The following is a 20,324-nucleotide window of genomic DNA, read 5'->3' as shown; positions in this document are numbered from 1 at the left end:
TCCAATTATCAATAAAAGTCCCTTTATTCTGTATTTCCCCAAGGAAAGCAATGTAACAAGGGGATGGCCTTTTATCTAAGAGGGAGCTGAGCACAATGATAAAAGTAGCAAAATCTCAGGGTTCTATAGGAAGTGCACTGAGTTTCTCCAACCTTTGGTATCTGGCAGCCCCCTTTGCTCCTCCTTATCTGAGCCACAGCCATGGCCAGGAATCACTGTGACAGGGCCGGGGTCTCTAGGGCAAGCCCCAGGATGGCAGAGGCCCAGCTCAGCAAGGTCTCTGCAGGAAACGCAGGCCCACGTTCTTATTAGGAACCAGGACAATGCGGGCCACACTCTTCACCTCCCCTGTCTCAGGGGCCAGGACCACCTGGTACTGCTGCATCAGCTGCGAGGTAAAATGCATATGGGGTGGTTAAAATCTGTGACCTTCATCCGCTGCCCTCTTCTGCATGCTCCCACTCTGTGCCTCCCTTTCTCTCTTCCCCAAGGCCTTCTTTACCCCTCCCTGGCCCACACACCTCCTGCCTCTCCCCACTCACCCTTGCCAGCAGCAGCTGCATCTCCAGCTCTGCAATCCTGCGGCCCAGGCAAGCCCGGACCCCATAGCCGAAGGGCACAGAGCCAAATGGGTGTTGGACCCCGAGGGTATCAGGCTGACTCTTCTTCAGCCAGCGATGGGGCTGGAAGCTTTCTGGCTCAGGGAAGATGCTAGGGTCCCGGGACACCACATAGTGGCATAGCACAAACTGGGTCTTTAGAGGAAGAATGGGCAGCACATCAGCTTAGGGTTGTGGGGCACCCCTGGAAACCCCAGATCTCTAGCCCCACTCACATTCTTGGGGAAGAGGAAACCACCAACTTCAATTTCTTTTTCCACGATTACCCGGGAATTTATGGGAACCACAGGGTAGAGACTGTAGGGAAAAGAAAATGTAGGCCTGCTCTGGATCCAAGAAGGGGCAGGATGCTCACCCCTTCAATCCTACCTCTCTGGTCCCCCAGGCCCTTCCTCCCATCCCACCCCTGGCCCTACCCTCAGCCCACCAGGCCCCACTTCCCACTCCTGTCTCTGAGTCATCCCACTCACAGACCCTGTGCTCCCGAAAACAGCAGCTTACCGCAGGGTCTCCTTCAGCACAGCTTTGAGCAGGGGCATGTGAGCAAAGTCCTTGTGCCGGGGCGCCTGCCCAGCTGGCACCACACCTACCACTTCTTCATGCAAGGCCTTCTGGATCTCTGGGCTCTTTGAAAGATGGTACAGGGCCCACGTCAGCGTGTTGGACGTCTAGGAAATAGAGTGAGAGAGGAAGTGAGGAGGGATTTCTAGGAAAGAAGCCAGTTAGGTAGTGGGAGGGTGTGTGAATGGGTGATGCAAAATGCAGGAGAAAAATGAATTTCCCATGAGTATGGCAGGATGAGACAGGGTTCATGGGACCCTCCACACTAAACGTGACTCCACAGTGGGATGAGCACCAATGATGTAGGATCACACTCTAATAACACAGGAGGCTGTAACGTAGAGAAACCCGACATGACAAAAGGACCGAAAGGAGATCCTACAAAGAAGGATCTTTGTGGACAAGCTTTCAACTCTCCATTAAATTATAGCATGAGAGAGTTGAGTTAGATGTGAGATGAAACTCCCAGCTGTCAGCAAAGCTCCAAGGGGATGGGATCCCACTACAAAAGGCCAATTCCCTGCCCACCTCTCCTGGGCTGAATGACACCCCCCTCCCTATTTTCCTTCTAGTTCTACATCCATGTTACAGAAAGAGAAGCAGATACCTGGAGGGACGAAGGTCAGGTTCAGGTGGGGGATAATGGGGAATTGGATCAGGATGGGAGCCCCATTCTCCTCGCTGGCCCCCCTCACGCACCGTGTCTACTCCAGCCATGAGCAGCTCAGGGAGGCTGCCCATGGCCTCCTGAGGACTGAGCTGTCCACTGGTCAACAGGAAGTGCAGGTAGCCAGATATCTGGACCCCTTCTGGCCCTTCTGCCTGCAGTTGGGCCTCTATCTCTTTGAGTTTCTGATCAATCAATTTCTTCCCTAGAGGGACAATGGACAACAGGGGAAGACAAGGTCAAAAGTCATGATCTCCATGGACCAAGCGCCACTTCGATAGCTGGCAGCATGAGGGAGAAGGTCCTGGGAGAGACTGCTAATTCCTAGTCCCTGGGACCCACCCCCAACTTCATTTCCTGGGTTCCTCACCAAAAGAGAAGATGGTGTTCCAGCCATCCAGGTATCGCTTCCAGAAGGGCAGCAGGGGACGGGTCCACTTGGGGAGGAAGGTGGCATAGAGCGAGTTCTGGAACATGAGCCCGACAGATCTGACGAAGGCCGCAGTGTCCTGGGGGATGGAGCGCTCCAGGCAGCCAATACGTTTCTCAAACAGGATGTAGCAAATAGCTGGCAGTGCACAAAGGCCAACACAGGAGGCGGTGCCATGGCACACAGAACCCAGGGGGCTTTGAGGAGGGCAAGCACAACCTCCCCCTGACCCATGCCCACCCAGCCCCTCTCCCAACAAAGGTACCTTCCAAGGCAAAGTAGTAGAAAAGGTGAGCCATGTCAGGCACCTGATCCCCAGAGGCACTCTCTGCCCGAATCTCATTCAGTCGAACCATGAAACTGTCAATCACTTCATTCAAAGCATCTGTGTAGAGTGCAGCCTCAGCTGGCTTCAGCATCCGCTGGTTCAGAACCTGGCGCAGCTGGTACCAGTGATGTCCTTGCCTGTGGGGAACAAAGGAGCAGCACCAATGTGAGTAGCTAATGGGGTTTAGATTAGAAGGCATCTTCCCACCATGAGACCACTATGGAGTCTAGGAAAATCTCATTTTGAGGTTGAAAATGATAGAATCGCCAAACTTTCAAATGATGGACTCTTTGAATCACAGAACTTTAGAATCTCACTACTGCCCCCGCCTGCCAGCCTGGTTGTCCCCTACTGTCCTCCTCTGCCGGCCTGGTCACCCCTAACTGCACCTTCCCTACCAGCCTGGTTACCCCTCACTGCCCCCCCGCCCCCACCAGCCTGGTCACCCCCAACTGCCCCCTACTGCCGGCCTGGTCACCCCTAACTGCCCCCCCTCACCGGCCTGGTCACCCCTTACTGCCCACCCCCCTCGCTGGCCTGGTCACCGCCAACTGCCCTCCCCCCCACCAGCCTGGTCACCCCACGCAGCCTACTGTTCAGTCATTTGGTCGTCCCTCACTAACCACCCTGCCAGCCTGGTTGCCCCATGCAGCCTGCTGTTCAGTCGTCCATCTGGTTGTTTCGGTCATGATGGCCCCTGGCTTTTTATATATTAGGATAAGGCCAAGGAAGGGAAAATTATTCATTTGTCCAAAATCACAATATACTAGTGGAAAAGTCAGTGAATGGTCCCCAGGGTTTAGTCTATCCCAGCCACTGCTTTCTAGACTGAGTATCAGGTTCAGAGGTTGCAGGGAGAGCCTACCCTGCCCATGATCTACTGGTTGCCCAGTGCCACTGTTCTTTGGGCCTGGCCCTCTGGGGCCCTGTTCCAGTCCCTTCAGGCCCCAGCTCACGTGGTAAAGGGCCCATATGCCAGGCCCTGCAGGTCCCGGTGCTCCTTCCATAGATCCATGTCATTCCGTACTGGGTACTTGCCCTCTTGCCGCATGACTTGCTCCAGGAGTGGGGCACTGGCCAGGTTCACATGGGTCTGAGGTCCTACACGGGTTACCCACATTGGACCATACTTGGCCTTGCTCAGCACCTGTAGGGTTCAACCAAAGCTGAATAACCATGCCCAACCAGGCAGGCACTTCATGGAGAGAAGATGAGATGGGAGAGTGTCTGATGGCCACATCACAGCAAGTAGGCTGGGCAAAACCACATTATGTAGTAGGTAGGCACCAGGATGGCCTGCAGTTCCAAAAAGAGAACACTGAAAACAATGAGCACACAGGAGTTAGAATATTGAGAGAATGAGTACCTGGTGAAACTGGGGGAACTGAGGTCCTTGGAGGAATGAGATTTGGGAAAAATGGGATATGTTTGCAAACTGAGGTATAGATATTTGGGGTCCAGGGTTTTAGAGAAACTGAGCCCTTTGGTGAGATATAGTAGAATGCCTATGGCTCCTCTATAGAAGCATTTAAATCTACTGCAGCTTGCTGTCAATGAGATAAAGATAAATATCTCATGTAATCAACAATTAGAAACTCCAGAAAAAAACAAGAAGCTAATGAGAAGGAATACAAATATTAAGTAAACTATGCAATGTGCATTTTTTAAATAAAAAATTATTAAGCTGTGTTAATTAATGTAATTCTCAAATATTTTATCTTAGAATTTCAAAAGCACTTGACAATACCCATAGCATCTATGAAATCAACATGTCTATGATGTCTTTATACCTGCTGAAAAATGAGGAAGAAACTAGATATATTTTGGTTTTGGGGGGTAACATTTTAAAAGAATCCACAAATATTGAGACTAAAATTTACTGATTAATTTATACTTGCAAACTGTAAGCAAATGAAACAGTAGTTTCCCAGGTACTTCGTCTTTCACAATCTGTTACTAAAGAGATTTCGAGAGAATCAGAATCTGTCCAGTATTAAAATTAGACCAATGGGTTCTGCAAAAGAGGCCTCAAAATTATAGAGATCTGCCCTGCCGGTGTGGCTCAGTAGTTGAGCGTCAACCTATGAACCACAAGGTCAGGGCACATGCCCATGTTTGGGCTCGATCCCTAGTAGGGAGTGTGCAGGAGGCAGCCAATCGATGTTTATCCCTTATCATTGATGTTTTTATCTCTCTCTCCCTCTCCCTTCCTCTCTGAAAGAGAAAAAAAATTATTATAGAGATATATCATTCAAACTATAGAAGGCACTTCACCTAACTCATAGTCTAGAAAAACACCAGTCTTACTGGGTCTTACTATTGGCATTAAAAACTGGATCCTCTTAGAACCAATGCAACATGATTGCCTCAATATATATTATCCAATTCAGAATCCACCCTGAATAACAGTTCATTCTGCCAATTCCTAGGAAGGCAGCTTTGACAAGCCCCAACATCCATTTAGGCTGTTTCCACTTCTACCTCCCAGTAATGCCTGCCAGTGTGGTATGATTTTGAACAGTTGATTGTCTGTAAACTATATGATTCTTGGAGAGAAACAGGCATATTCTCTTGAAGAGAAACCAGTGGGAGCATAAAATGACACAGCCCTATGTGGAGGACAATTTGTTAATATCTATAAAAATTACAAACACATTTATAAACAAAGTAGGGGACATCTACATAATTGACTACTATATCACCTTAAAAGAGAATAAAGCAACTTCCTGTGCACTAACATAGAAAGAGATAACCAAGATAGATTGTGAAATGGAAAAGTATATCTTTTGTCTAAGAAAGAGGAGCTAAATAAGAATACACAGCATTTGCATTTGCTTTTATGGAGAAACATTGGATTGAGCAGAAACTAATTAAACTGATTACCTGTGGGAGGGTGGAGGGGACAGCAGTGGGAGTAAGACTGTGCACTGTAGATCTTGTTTTATTGTTTTGAGTTTTGAACTATGAGAACGCATTCAAATTTTTTTAATCTAAAGGAGGAAAAAAAGAAAGTGTTTTCTGAAACAATAAGTCACCCATCAGGTAATTCAAGAAAACAGGAAAGCCTTACTGAATCTCTGAATTCATGTATACACTCCTGAGATTTAGAAGTGGGCCCTACATATTCATTTCATTTATTTTTCTTAAAATTTCCATTAAAAAATACTTTACTTATATATCTATTTTTATCTACTAAATTCCATAGGAGAATTATCCTAAAAGTAAGCTTAATTTGTGTTTTCTGTTGGTTTATTTAAGATATGAATAACAATAGTATTAGTAGTAATGATAATAGCAAATATGTCTACAGAGCTTAGTATAAACCAGATTCTGTTCCAAGCATTTTAATTATATTATGTCATCAGTCTTCGCTACAGCTGTATGATGTAGGTTTAACATGACCACAGTTTTGTAGATGGGAAAACTAAGGCCCAAAGAGATTACTCAAGGTCACTTTACTGGTGAGTCAGAGTTCAAGTTCAGACCACCTGCTAGACCAGCGGTTCTCAACCTGTGGGTCTCGACCCCTTTGGCGGTCGAACGACCCTTTCACAGAGGTCACCTAAGGCCATCCTGCATATCAGATATTTACGTTACGATTCATAACAGTAGCAACATTACAGTTATGAAGTAGCAACGAAAATAGTTTTATGGTTGGGTCACAACATGAGGAACTGTATTTAAAGGGCCAGAAGGTTGAGAACCACTGTGCTAGAGGCTGTGCTCTCAACCACTTACTCCACTGGTCCCTGAGAAAACTGTCTCACTAACCAGAAACAAACTTGGGCCCTTTAAAACTGTGTGCTATTTAAAACAACTATGCAATAACCCATGGTTTCTCACAGCAGTTGACACTCTGGGCTGGATAATCCTTTGCTGTGGAGTCTGCCCTGTGCATTGTAGGATGTTCAGCAGGTGCACCCTAGGTCCCTCCCAAGTATGACAACCAAAAATGTCTCCAGATATTGCCAAAATGTCCCCAGAGGGGTAAAATCACCCCAACTTGAGAACCTCTGCAATAACCCCAACTTCCTAATATGTCTCTTAATTATTTAATTTTAGAGGACTCTTTTTGAGAAATAATATCTCATTTTGAAGAAATATTTATTTGAAGTTTGGTTTCTTTTCCTTCTGTTAAGTTCAAGTCAAATTACATGTCACATATTTATAAAAACACAAACACAGGTTATCTCTGAGTCAGCTTATAGTAGTTTCCTTCTCCTTTATACCCTGATTTTTAAAATTTTTACATGAACTTGAAATAAGGGGGGAAATGTCATGTTTTAAAAGACTAGACCAAAAGCTATTTACTTGGGTACCAGCTTCTTCCCTGGAATCCAAAGTCTCTGGCACCACGTCCCAGTTATCAGTTTGGAGGTTTCTGGGACATTTCCCCCTTGCCCAGGCCCTGCTTCCTTCCCTCCTCCTTCATCGTCTTCTTCTCAGTAAGTTTACTCAGTGGAACTTAATGAGGATCTATTTATGTAAGGACTTATTTTAGAAAGACACCAGAACACTTGCTGAGAGATGTGTGCTGTGTCCGTGTGCCAACCATTAGACTGTAACCTGAGCCAGTTAGAAAGCCCCAAGTTCTCAGGAAGGTTCTAACTACCACTTAGCAGAACAGAACCTCCTAAGGGATTCTCTCCAGGATGAATGGCAGGGCTGGCCTCTGCCAGGCGACATTCCAAAGAGCGAGGGTGTTGAATTCATTCATTAAAACAAAAGTGTTTACTGATATAGAAAGATATTCATATTTCTTTTTTAGTAAATGACAAATAATGAAAGAGAATATGAGAATATATGGTATGCTTTCATTTTTAAAAACAGGTATTTGTAGATGACACATGGGGAGAGTGTGGAAGTCTATTCACCAAGGACAAGCAAGGAGGGACAATGCCTACTTACTCTCAGGATCATGTGTGTATTTATGGGTTCATTTCACAAATGCTTACTAAGCACCTATGTGTACAAGACACTCTGACATATGCAGGGTGTTAGGGTTAGGAAAGATTTGATTTTCTTCTTTTTGTGTCTTTATATTTTCTGATTTCTCGATTTCTGGAAATAATTTCAACTAAATAAAAATGATACTCTCCTCTTAAATGTGGTATGAAATCACAAATAATTAGCATGTAACTCATATTTATGTGATTTTTTTAAAAAACAAGGGTAATTTTTATAGGGAAAAATAATGCCTGTCTCATGGCCATGTGACTCGTCTGCGCTCAGTCATCCGTGGCTGGCAGCCATTGAGGAGTCAGGGACTACTTGGCAGTAGATTTTGTTCTAGCTCCAGCCCCAACACTAACAGCCTTTGTCACTTTGTTGGGTAATAGCTCCGCCATGGCACCCTCCCAGCCTTGTGTCCATACACACAAAGGCTTGGACGCAGCCTTCTCTGATCTTCAGGCTGAATGCCCTGCGATCCTCCAGGAATGCCAGAGCCTGGATGCCTGCTCAGAGCTGCCTTGAGGCCACCTGGCACTGAACTCCCTAAGTCCCCTAGGAGGCTGTCATGAGACAGCTTCTCCTGCTCTGTGGGTTCTGATGGAGTGTGGACTTCCTGCCTTAGAGAAGAGGGGGGCTCCTTAACAACGGGGTACTTCATTACTTGCATTCCACTCATCTGGCCCCTTTTGTTTCAGGGTTGTCCTTTTCTGTGGGGGGACAATGATCTTGGCAAACTGGGACTGATTCTTCTTTTCACTCTCTAGGTAAGCAATAAACTAAATCTAAATATACCCCACTGTATCTTTCCCGGAAGAATCCTTAAGACTTGGCCTTGCCTTGTGTAGTGTGTGAACTCGACATGTTTGGTGTCCAACATGTGGCTGGTAAAGTTACAATGCTCTTTTAAGACCTGGCCAAGCAGGAGATAAATGGATTTCCCCGATCCTAGTGTATGTGGGAAGGGAAGGGGGTGGGGGGTGGTGGAGAGGGAGTGGGAAGAGGGGGAGGCAGGGAAAGGTTATTCCTCATTAGGGGATGTGCAGTTCAGGATAGGACAAATAAGACTAACGTGCAGAGTAGGGGTCTCCCCACAGTCCTAACTATCTGTCAATAAGTGGCCACTGAAAACTGAAAGTGAGCATAAAACTGCTTTCTGGTAAGCACCCCCCAATTCCCTCCCCCACCCAGATTTCCTGAGCTTCCAGCCACTGCATAATTCCAGAAGGGCCTGTGTTAAAACCTTTAGTCCGAGTTTCTGTAAAAAGTAACTAATAGTTTGGGGCAAGACTTGCCGAGAACAAAAGGGAAAGTGATTCTGTGCGTGAGAAGCTTGTGAGCCCATTGCCTCCTACACTTGCAAAAATGTGAGACCAGTAACAAATGTTTGTGAGCGTTCCCAAAGTGTTAGGAAAATTCCTCTGATATCCAAAGTTTTCATTGTATAATGTCTTGTTGATTGGCAAGTTGAAAGTTCCCAACCAAGGTTCATGTTGGGAGTGGTTTTCTGGAAACAATGTTGTGGAATGACAACACTGAATCCCTTGGCAATCAAAGAAAAACTGCTGTCTTTTACCAACTGAAATGCAGATGTTCCTGATATAAAAGTTGCACCTGGTGATCCTGAAGATCATCTCCAGGGTTTTTTTGTTTTGTTTTGTTTTGTTTTGTTTTGTTTTGTTTTAAAATATATTGTATAATGCTGAAACCGGTTTGGCTCAGTGGATGGAGCGTCGGCCTGCGGACTCAGGGGTCCTGGGTTCGATTCCGGTCAGGGGCATGTACCTTGGTTGCGGGCACGTCCCCACTGGGGGGCGTGCAGGAGGCAGCTGATCTATCTCATCGATGTTTCTGGCTCTCTGTCCCTCTCCCTTCTTCTCTGTAGAAAATCAATAAAATATATTTTTAAAAAAATAAATAAAAAAATAAAATATATTGTATTGATTTTTTTTTTACCTAGAGAAAGGGAGAGGGATAGAGAGTTAGAAACATCGATGAGAGAGAAACATCGATCAGCTGCCTCCTACACACCCCCTACTGGGGATGTGCCCGCAACCAAGGTACATGCCCTTGACCGGAATCGAACCTAGGACCCTTCAGTCCACAGGCCAACTCTCTATCCACTGAGCCAAACCAGTTGGGGCTCCAGGGGGTTTTAACACCTTGCTCCTCAAAGCTGATAAGGTCACAACATATTTTTGGAAAACAGACAGAGACCCCGCAGGCTGACTAGCAAGGTATAGAACAGGATCCTGTCAGGCATTAGCAGACCTGCTGTATTTAGTGACAAGGTGATGAGGGACTTTGATCATTGTTCCTGAGAGCCCTGGTGAGTTGGTTTTGTTGGTGTTTAGAACAAAAGAGGAGAAGGCCCCATGATATTTAAAAAGCATATCTTGGTTGTTCCTTACCCTGAAAGTGAAATTGCTTTGCTTGGACAGGTAGCTGTGATTACAGATAAAATACTCCCTGGTCTTCAAGGGCAGTTAGTTCCTCAGAGATATACTGAGATCCCTGCTTACAAAGAGCAGGAATGGAGAACTTAGAGACAAGTTTGGGCAAAAACCTAATGAAACACTAGATGTTTGGTTGCACTGGCTTGCAGAAGAGAAAGCCACACCAGTTCTGCTGAAGGAATGGAAATCAATTCATCACCTAATGACTACGCCCATGCTCCTAGTCACATTGGCCACAAACAGCTTAGCTGATGACATGAACATGGAGGATGAATAAGTAAAGACTGATCGCAGCTGGTTGTGATGAGTCTTTATTTATTTATTTTGTGTGTGTGTGATGAGTCTTTACATCTACAATGAAACCATCGTCTGATAAGCACCATACATGATCACAGGGGAAAATATAACCCAGCCTAGATTTATAATGGAAAACAAGAGTGCCCAGATGATGAGATAGTCACTCAGGGTTAGATTCAGTGGTGTGTTTAATGGGCACCAACAGGTCTTTGGAGACAGTTAAATCTTCTCATGCACCCCAAAGACAGACTCTGGAAAATTAGCTCTGGGCAACAAACTTCCCAGAATGGAAGCCTGGACACGGACCAAGATAAATGCCTTTCAGGCTAAGGGGGTGCTATGTGTTGAATTGTGCCCGCCCCCCCCCACCCCACCCCCCCCGCCAATTCATATGTTTAAGTCCTAACTCCCAGTACCTCAGAATGTGGCCTTATTTTAAGATAGAATCTTTACAGAAGTGATACAGTTAAAGTGAGGTCAGTAGGGTGGGCGGAATTCAGTAAGACTAATGCCCTCATAAAAAGAGGCGATTTGGATGCAGACACACATGCATACAGGGAGAATGCCACATGAGTGTGAAGACAGTCATGTACGGGCAACAAAAGAGGCTCCACTCACAGCCCTCAGAAGAAACCAACCCTACCAACACCTTGATCTGGGGCTTCTGGCCTCCAGAACTGTGGCACAATATATTTCTGTTGCTTAAGCCACTCAGTTTGTGGTGCTTTGTTATGGCAACCCTGGCAAACTAATACAGGGGCAGAAGGCAGGAATACAGACATCCAGAATGGTGAAATGCCATAGGAACTGAACTCCTGTTTATATCAATTAGCCTAGGTAAAAGTGGTTGTTTTCCTCAAAGTTGCAGAACCTAGTGACATGTTAAGTGGGGACTTACTGAATAAGAGAGAGAGAGAGAGAGAGAGAGAGAGAGAGAGAGAGATTTATTTTAAGGAACTGGCTCATGCAGTGGTGGAGGCTAGCAAGTCTGAAATTTGCAGGGTAGGCCAGAAGTCTGGAAATTCCAGCAGGAGCCGATGTTGCAGTCTTGAGTCTGAAGGCAGTGTAGGGGCAGAATTCCTTCCTGTTCTGGAGTCTTTTCACTGAAAGCCCTTTACTCACATTATGGAGGGTAAACTGTTTTACTCAAAGTCTACCTTGACAACATCATAGCCAAGCCAAGTTGACATATAAAAGGTTCACAGTGGATGAGACTTTTTGAACCAATACACACTCAAGTGGTGCTGAATGTATTGTGGGAATAGACATGTTCAATGCATGTAATTCTTCTCTTGATGGTAAAGCAAGTCCCCATTGAGGAACTGCCCCATTTAGAACAGTGGTAGTGGGTTGAGGGGACCATCAGGAGTCTACCTAGTTCTCCAAGCTCAGCCATGTGGTATCAATAAAGTAATGTAGAATTTCAGGGAAAGGGAAGGGGTAGAAGGATAGATCACTGTCTTGATCAAAGAACTAGACTGACATGCTTAAGGTACTCTTAAGCACAACCTCTCAAGTGTACTCTTGGGCACTGACTGTAATAGACACTTTTTCAAGGTATGGCACTGCCATCTCCATCCACATAGCAGGTGGATGCCCATGGAAAAGGTCTCCTTGGATGGAACATCAATGGAATCAACAAGTTGATGAGATCTGTTAAGAAAACTACCCAACAGACTGTACAGATTGTCCTTCTACTTGGGCCAGTCAGAGCTCATGAGACTTTTGAACAACACATGCCAGTGACTAACAATTCTACAGACTGGAGGCTGTGGCAAGATATGTAGCATTTATGTAATGGCTTCCTAGGGTTTTGGATGTGACATTTGCCTTATATCACCACCCAGAATTTCTCATTTGGGAGACAAATGAGTGCTTGTGGACACTGAATCATGAAATGGGGCAGAAATGAGAAGAGCAACAAAGTGGGTGTTGCCTAACAAGTCATGTGTGGAAGTGATACTTCCAGGAAAAGAAGTACACTGAGCATTAAGTGGTTGGTTGCCCTCCAGATGTGCTGATTAAGATGCAGGGTCTATTCCAACATCTCGGGTTTCTTGGGAGCTTTGCCACACTGAGGCTCTTGACAAAGCTTGGGTACACTGAGGACTTTAGTACACTGAGGATGACTATTTCATGGATGAATCAGCTAAATTGAAGGCCACTGGGGTATACTGAACTGCTACTGCTGTGCAATACCCCCCAAAATGATTAAAACTATGCTTGGAAAAGAGAACTCTGTTCAATAGGTACAACTGTAAGCTGGGTACTTGCCCTGGAAAAGACCTCCCAAATTTCACCTTGTTACATTTTCACTGGTTCATGGTGGTATGGGCTGGTGCCTGGCAGTAGAGTGCCTGGATGAGCAAATCTTAGCCTCCTGGGGGATGAGCATTATGGCGGCAGATCACCCAAGATTCACACCTTTTGTTTAAACCCAGGTGGATGCCTGTGGAAGAGATCTCCTTGGATGAAACATCAATGGAACCAACAAGTTGATGAGATCTGTGGTGCCCATATAAAGACCATGTCCACCTGGATACACCATTTCATAAGTCATGGTAATCCATCTATAGTTCAAGACAGGGACCCAAAACAATGACTCCAGCACATGAAATCAAGGAAGCATGGCAAGTATGCCCAGACTCCCAGCTACATAGTCCAGTGATAAAGGAAACTGAGCCACATAGTGAGAGGTACCAGACTTGGCCTGTCCAGGCAAACAGACTGTATAGGTCCCCTCAAGGGTACTCTTGGGCATTGACTGCAGTAGATACTTTTTCAAGGTATGGCACTGCCATCTCCATCCACATAACAGATTGGGGGGGGGCACACTATTCAAAGACCCTTCCCTAGATAACTGTGCTACATATTCAAATCCTCCAAGAGCATCCAATCAGACAATGGTGCCAACTTTGTAGTAAAAAGTACCCAGCAGTGGGCAGCTCCCTGGAACATTCACTGGACCTTTCATGCCCTGGATCATCCCCCAGGCAACAGGGGCCATTGAAAGATGGAATGGACTTTTAAAGGGGAAACTGAAAAAGATAACGCGACAACTAAGACTCAGCTCCCAGTGGAGCACACACTTTAGAAAGTTTGGACTATAAATGTGGCAATTCACCAGAAGGGCACCTCCCATTTAAACAGAATTTTTCATTATGAGTTGGGGAGGTGAAAAGAGGCCCAACTAGGCTATGAGAGACCCAAGCCACATAATTAACTTTTCTCCCTCTACTACTTTTCTTCCCACACCTACCCCTGAGAAATTAGGCTACTGGAATCTGCAAGTAGCAAGAAGTGTCAGAGAATGAACCAATTGTTGCTTCTTTTGCCACTGGCTATGTTTCATGCTCTTGGGAAATCATAGATACTGATGATAATGATCACGTAAATGACATGACAAAATGCCAGGAGTGGGAGATATTCTAGGATGGTATGAGGTATACAAGGAAAAGTTGGCTGAGGCACCTCAGGAGAAACCAGGGCTCACATGAGGGTAAGACACAAGTAGGACTGGGACATGGCATGAAGTAATTACTGGAGGGACTATTCACACTGATGACATGGCTGTCCAAAGGGTAACACCTCTGGCTTGGGGGATATCAGGGGTCAATCCTGATTGGTTAAGAGATAAAGAAGGGAATGTTAACCTCTCTTACTCAGCTCTTGTCTACAGGGCATATGGCCAATTTGACCCAGACTGCCACAATCTACCCTCAACTGACTGCTGGCCAAAGAGAATCTGAGTCTAAAAACTCTTAGAAACTTCCCAAGAGCCACTGGCTTCAGAAGGGATCTGTTTCCACTAAAGATGACAGAACAAGATTAATTTTCTGTTCTTTAGCCTCATTCTGTCATAGGTTGTTCTCAATTCTTCAGCCTGGGTAGTAAAAGGCAATTGTACTGACCAGGACTTCTGGGGTCAGCCGAGGCAGGTATCCATGGTTGCGGACACCTCTAGTGGCCCTCCCCATGGGGACACTGGCTGCAGCCTATACTCCAATAGGCTTTGGGTTATGATAAAAATTCTCTCCTTAACTAAATTGTAGTCAGGATCCCCTCTGCCCTCTTCTCGACTAGGCCTCAACCTTGGCCTAGAAAAACATGAACACATTAACATAGTTTCCAACAACTCCAGATCCCATCCCTAGGATGACCTTCACCCCTAGGATGAACCCTCCCTTAAAGTGCCTGCCTGAGGAACTCAAGGCTGCTAAAAGAATTTGCTATTTGTTCCAGGCAATACCTAAAGATAGTGTCCCTGTCTCCCAGTCCCAGTGGGATCATGGGAACCTGACTTCAATAAGATAAGCACTATTTAGCAAACCCAGATGAGTTTCATGTGAACCAAGCCTCCCTTCCTGCTTTTGTAATTTTTCACTTCCTTGACTCTACCCAAGCCCCTGCTGGTCCCCCTCCCCACTCCTTCACGCTCCCTTTAAACACCCTCTGTACGATTGGAATGGAGTTCATCTCTTTCCCCTGTTGTCAGTAGTTGCTGAATAAAAGGAATTTTCACAACTTTAAGTAATACCTTTGACAGTTGCATGTACCTTGAAAACTCAAAAAGTACTACATAAGCCAAAAAGTGGAAACAACCCAAATATCCATCAACAGATCAATGAACAAATTGAGGTAAACTCCTACAATGGAGTATTACCCAGCCATATAAAGGAATAAAGTAGTGATACTTGATATTGCTAACAATGGATGAACCTTGAAAACATCATGCTAAGCGAAAGAAGCCTTTCACAACAGACCACATATTGAATGAGTCCATTCATATGAAATGTTCATAATAAACAGAAAGTAGATTAGTGGTCGCCAGAGGATGATGAGGGAGGTCAACAGCATAGGAAATGTAGTCATAAGGAGAAAAGGGGGAGTGACTGCTAAAGAGTACAAGGTTTCTTTCTGAGGTGATGAAAATATTCTAAAATTGATGTGATGGTGGAAAACGTTGTCAAATTTTATGGTATGTGACTATATCTAAATAAAGCTGTTACCAAAAGAAAAATAAGAAAATTAAAATCACCTGGCTGGCCAGCTTGGCTCAGTGGTTAAGCATTGACCTATGAACCAGGAGGTCACGGTTCAATTCTCAGTCAGGGCACATGCCTGGGTTACGGGCTCGATCCCCAGTGTGGGGCATGCAGGAGGCAGCCGATCAATGATTCTCTCTCATCATTGATGTTTCTATCTCTCTCTCCCTTTCCCTTCCTTTCTGAAATCAATTAAAAAATATATTTTTTTAAAATCACCTAAAAATTTCCCCCTGAAAAAACTGATACTGCATTGCGATGTTCTATTCTACTTGGTGGCCTGGTAGTGTACTGATAGTGGGCTTCTTAGGGAGAGTGTCAGCACAACAAAACAACACTAACACAGCAAGTAAACAGCCTGAGGACAAAAGTGAGCTCACAAATACCAAGTACTGTTCTGCCAGTATCAACAAACCTGACCCTAAAAGCTGGCAGCCACCAGTTGGATAAACAGGCAGATGTAACTTTAGGCACAGGCCACTCTTTTGATGCCAGAAAAAAGGCCCACTCAGGGTCAAAGGTGAAAAGGACAGTGTTGTCAAAGTGTTGTCAGGGGTTTAGCCTAACCCCCTTACACAAGTGAAATTCACATTTCAAAGACACAAGAGGTGTTAGATAATTAACAGCATTCTCAGGTTCTCCTTGCTCCAAACTTTGCCTTGAATGATCTCCTCCAATATCAGACCAAGTCAGTGGCACCATTTGGACTCATGATGAGCAAAATTACTTGTATTTTTTACTATGAATATTTTAATGTGGATAATTAAATAAAATAACATTATAACCACCCATGTACCCACCCTCTAGAATTAAGATTTGTCATATTTACTTCACATCTTTTTAAAAATGAAAACATTTCAGATACAAATTCCTCATCTTATCCTTCCCTCCACAAAGCAGTTACTATCCTGAATTTGAAGTGTAGTCTTTCTGTCAATGTTTATATAATTTTACTACATATACGTATCCAATGATGGCTTATAGTATTTTTGTATTTTATAGTATTTAGTTTGTATTTTAGAAACACTATTCTACTGTACATATCATTCTATACCCAACTTTGTTTGAGTTCTATATTGATACATAAAAATCTTGTGCATTCATTCTAATTGTTGTATAGTATTCCATTGTGTGAATGTTGCAATTTATTTATCCTATTGATGGGCACTTAACTTGTTTCTGAATTTTTTATTTTACAAACAAAGCTGCAAAAAGAATTTTGTGCATGTGTGCAGCTATTACTTCAATAACAGGAAAATGTGTTTTTGTGCAACAAGGCACAACCGTCATAGTGACCAGGTAGTTGGACAGTAAGAATTTCCTTCTGATTTTGCACTCTAGAGAAACACTAGGTTGAGGGTAGAGGAAGATCCAAGAAAAGGCCATCAGGCAAAGAGAAGCACTGCCCACCCACCATCTGCAGCCCTGACACACCCAGAAGCAAACTTCAGTACACTGAGCACACTTTGCCTAAAGGCTGGGCTGGGCTGGAGTGAAGCAATGAGAATATTTCAATAACAAGGAGTAGATGATCAGCAACAGATGTAGAACTGAAAAGAGGATGTCAACACAGAAGTGGACATCAAAAGTAAGGACCCAAAACCAGACATAAGTACAACAGAAAGGGCCATCAGAGGACCTCAAAATATTATGTTGGACCAGGAAGCACTTGGTTAGACATCTGTTTATCTCCTGCTCTCCATTCTTTTGCTGTTTATGCCTGGGCAGGGTAAAGCCAGAAGAAACTCCGGTGGAGGTCCATAGCAATCCTGCAATAAAAATTAAGTCTTTCTCCTAGTTCTCACCTCCAGACTCAAAGACCCCTAGGCAGAGGCAACCATCATTACCAATTTCTTGTGTGTCTTCCCAGAGATATTATATGTGTATACAAACATATAAATGCATATATGCCTCACACTCTTTTTTATCCACATAAGATGGCATATTATATACTTTTGCACCTTACTTTCTTTCCATCTCTTAGCAAGTGATTCATGTTAATACCCATAGATCTGCCACTATTCTTTTTAATGGTTGCATAAAATTTCATCATACAAATATATTATAACTTATTTAATTAGTCCCCTACTGGAACATGGAAGTCATTCTAATCTTCCCAATCAGAAATATTGCTACCTTGAATATACTGGAATATTCCTTTATCTGTAAGATGAAAATTCTGGCAGTGCAGTTGATAAGTTGGTATGTTTCATATTTTTGGCCTTAACACCTAGTTTCAAATTACCCATCCCTGAGGCTTAAAGGCAGTACACCTAATTCTGCTATAGCCTCAACGGCACCTGTAAATGTCTGCCAGATGAGACTGAAAAACATTTAAGCCAAGTCAGGGTAACTGGAGGATAATCTCTGGAAGGCTTGATGGTAATGTGAGTTCTGAGGAAGAAAATCCATTAATCAATGGTATTAGCCAAACTGAAGAAAGAATGTGTTAACAGAATAGGAGTAGCCATTATAAAACCCAGAAGATGGGAGCCAAACACCAAGAATTTGGCAGCATTTATTTCTCAAGAGAGAGATACTTTATGTAATAAACAGACACCAGAGCCCTAGCTGGTTTGGCTCAGTAGATACAGCATCGGCCTGCGGACCAAAGGATCCCAGATTCAATTTGGTTGCAGGCTCCTCCCTGGCCCGGGCCTGGTCAGGGCACGTGCAGGAGGCAACCAATGGATGTGTTTCTCTCACATTGATGTTTCTCTCTGTCTTTCCCTCTCTTCCACTCTCCCTAAAAATCAATGGAAAAATATCCTTGGGTGAGGATTAAATAAACAAACAAACAGACACCAGAGAAGTATATTCAACCACATTTCTCCAAGGCCTAGATGAAATTTCCTTCATACATTTATATTCCTTTAGTTATGGGGTCCCCTGCACGCCAGCAGTCCACTAGGGTAGTTACTAATTCTTTCCCTAAGTACCTAAATCATAGGAAGAGGATGTGGTGGATTAAAGATAGCCACAGCCTGGCTGATGTGGCTCAGTTGATTGAGTGTCATCCCATGAACAAGGAAGTCACTGGTTCAATTCCCAGTCAGGGCACATGCCCAGGTTGTGGGCTTGATCCCCAGTGGGTGGCATGCAGGAGATAGCTGATGGATGTTTCTCATCAATGTTTTTACCTCTCTCTCCCTCTCCCTTCCTCTCTCTCTCAAATCAATAAAAACATATTTTATAAAAATAAAATATAGTCACAGCTTCTTTGACATCCCTCCCATTAAGAGGTAAGGTCTACATCTTCACCTCCAGAGGTTGGATGGGCTCTGTAACAGATTTGATGGGTAGATACAATGGAAATACTACTGTGGCAGTTTCCAGGCCCAGGCCTTAAGAAACTGGCAACTTCTACTTTCTATCTTTTGGAACATCCACTTTGGAGACAGCTAGCACTCTGGAAGAAGTTTGACTATCCAAAAACCACCATACTATGAGGAAGCCCCAGCTAGCTACATGGAAAGAAAGAAATACTCAGCTGTTCTAACCAAACCATCCCAGACACCAAACATGAAATTTAAAAAGCCACCTTGGAAATTCCAATTCTGGCAGATGTGACATGGAAAAAAAGTGAGGAAGCCAGCCAAAAGCCAGACCCTAGGTTCAGATATATGATCCCAATTAAGCCAGTCTAGTGATCAGCTATTTGAACTGAAGCCACACTCCATCGTGAAGCAGAGATGAGCCATTTCTAATGTACACAGCCCAAATTATCGATCCACAAAATCATACTGGTAAGTATAACAAAATGTTGTTTTAAGCTACTATGTTTTAGGATAGTTTGTGATGCAGCAATAGATAACTAGAATAGGGAGTTCATGGTTCGATTCCTAGTCAGGACACATGCCGGGGTTGTGGGCTCGATCCCTGTAGGGAATGTGCAGGAGGCAGCCGATCAATGATTCTCTTTCTACCTCTCTCTCCTTCACTCTTCCTCTCTGAAATCAATAAAACATTTAAAAGTAAATAAATAAACAAACAAATATAAAAACATAGTCCTGATGTCAGGGAACTCTTAAAGCTAGGAGCAAAGCAAGTAGCTATCAAAACTCAAACTTATTTTTCCCCAGTGATCATCATGAGGATTATCATCATGGTTTGGGTCCTGGAGGACATAACAAAAGTTACTCTTTATTCTTTATCTCATATTAAGATACAGGCATCCTGGCCTGCTGCTACCTCTATGATGCTGTGATCTCTGCTTGTAAATGAGTACCTAGAATGCCCCCTCCAAAGCTCAGGGACCATCACAGAAGAAGTGGGTGCATGAGATTGTAAGAGGAGGGTAACACGGGCACAATGGGCAGACAAATCTGACTCTATATTAAAGTAAATCCTCCCTCTTAATTGAACCTGGACCCAGTTGCCCTATTTCCCTCAAGTTTGAGGAATGAGCAACAAAAAGAGGAGATTTGTAACCACAGAATCAGCTCAACATGGTCCTATCCTGTTTAATGAGATACTGAGTTGCTTTTCAGAGACAATAAACACAAACCACAAGTCATGCAGCCAAAGCATGTGCAAAGGCGAGAACTTTGACCTGCCGGCTCCACACAATACACACATACGTGGAACCAAAGAACCTGGACATAACTAGAATTTAAATACTGGAATCCTTTCAGAAGAACCCTTTCTTGTCCAGAAAAACCCAGTGTTGATGCCCATTTACCATAAATGGCCAAGTTCCTAGGTCCACCAGTTAAAACTTGCTCCATCAGCACTTCTGCATACCCATTCCCCTTGACCCCTTAGGAACCCTTAACCTAGTCTAGCAAGCAAGATGGATTTGAGGCACTATTAGGTCTCCCATCTTCTCAATTGATAATAAATCTTTCCTTAAAAAGAAAAAAAGCAATGGAATACACTTCCTCTCAAGCACACATGGAATATTCTCCAGGACAGATCATAAATAAATTTTAAAAGATTCAAATAATATCAAGCATTTTTTTTCAATAACA

The 20,324-nt window shown here is 44.1% G+C and overlaps 1 protein-coding gene across 6 annotated transcripts in view; it reads right to left on the bottom strand.

Annotated features, from left to right (window-relative positions):
* The window catches only part of LOC102424757 (sterol 26-hydroxylase, mitochondrial), a 33,901-nt gene continuing 13,577 nt past the window's right edge, over positions 1-20,324 (bottom strand). For 2 of the 6 annotated variants that reach the window (XM_023761299.1, XM_023761310.1), the window contains exons 2-9: positions 3,563-3,924; positions 2,544-2,743; positions 2,219-2,416; positions 1,881-2,053; positions 1,122-1,288; positions 836-917; positions 543-755; positions 1-388 (exon numbers count right to left, since the gene is read on the bottom strand). In XM_023761299.1, the coding sequence (XP_023617067.1) occupies positions 269-388; positions 543-755; positions 836-917; positions 1,122-1,288; positions 1,881-2,053; positions 2,219-2,416; positions 2,544-2,743; positions 3,563-3,726 (1,317 nt within the window). In that variant the 5' untranslated portion in view covers positions 3,727-3,924 and the 3' untranslated portion in view covers positions 1-268. Of the gene's footprint in view, positions 389-542; positions 756-835; positions 918-1,121; positions 1,289-1,880; positions 2,054-2,218; positions 2,417-2,543; positions 2,744-3,562; positions 3,925-5,489; positions 5,597-20,324 lie in introns of all 6 variants that reach the window. The other 4 variants (XM_014462789.2, XM_006082528.3, XM_023761291.1 and 1 more) reach the window with 3 other exon arrangements.

Source organism: Myotis lucifugus, unplaced genomic scaffold (assembly GCF_000147115.1).
Source record: "Myotis lucifugus unplaced genomic scaffold, Myoluc2.0 scaffold_3, whole genome shotgun sequence".
Lineage (NCBI taxonomy): Eukaryota > Metazoa > Chordata > Mammalia > Chiroptera > Vespertilionidae > Myotis > Myotis lucifugus.
The sequence above is the reverse complement of the archived record's forward strand: the minus strand, read 5'-3'. Positions and strand labels throughout refer to the sequence as shown.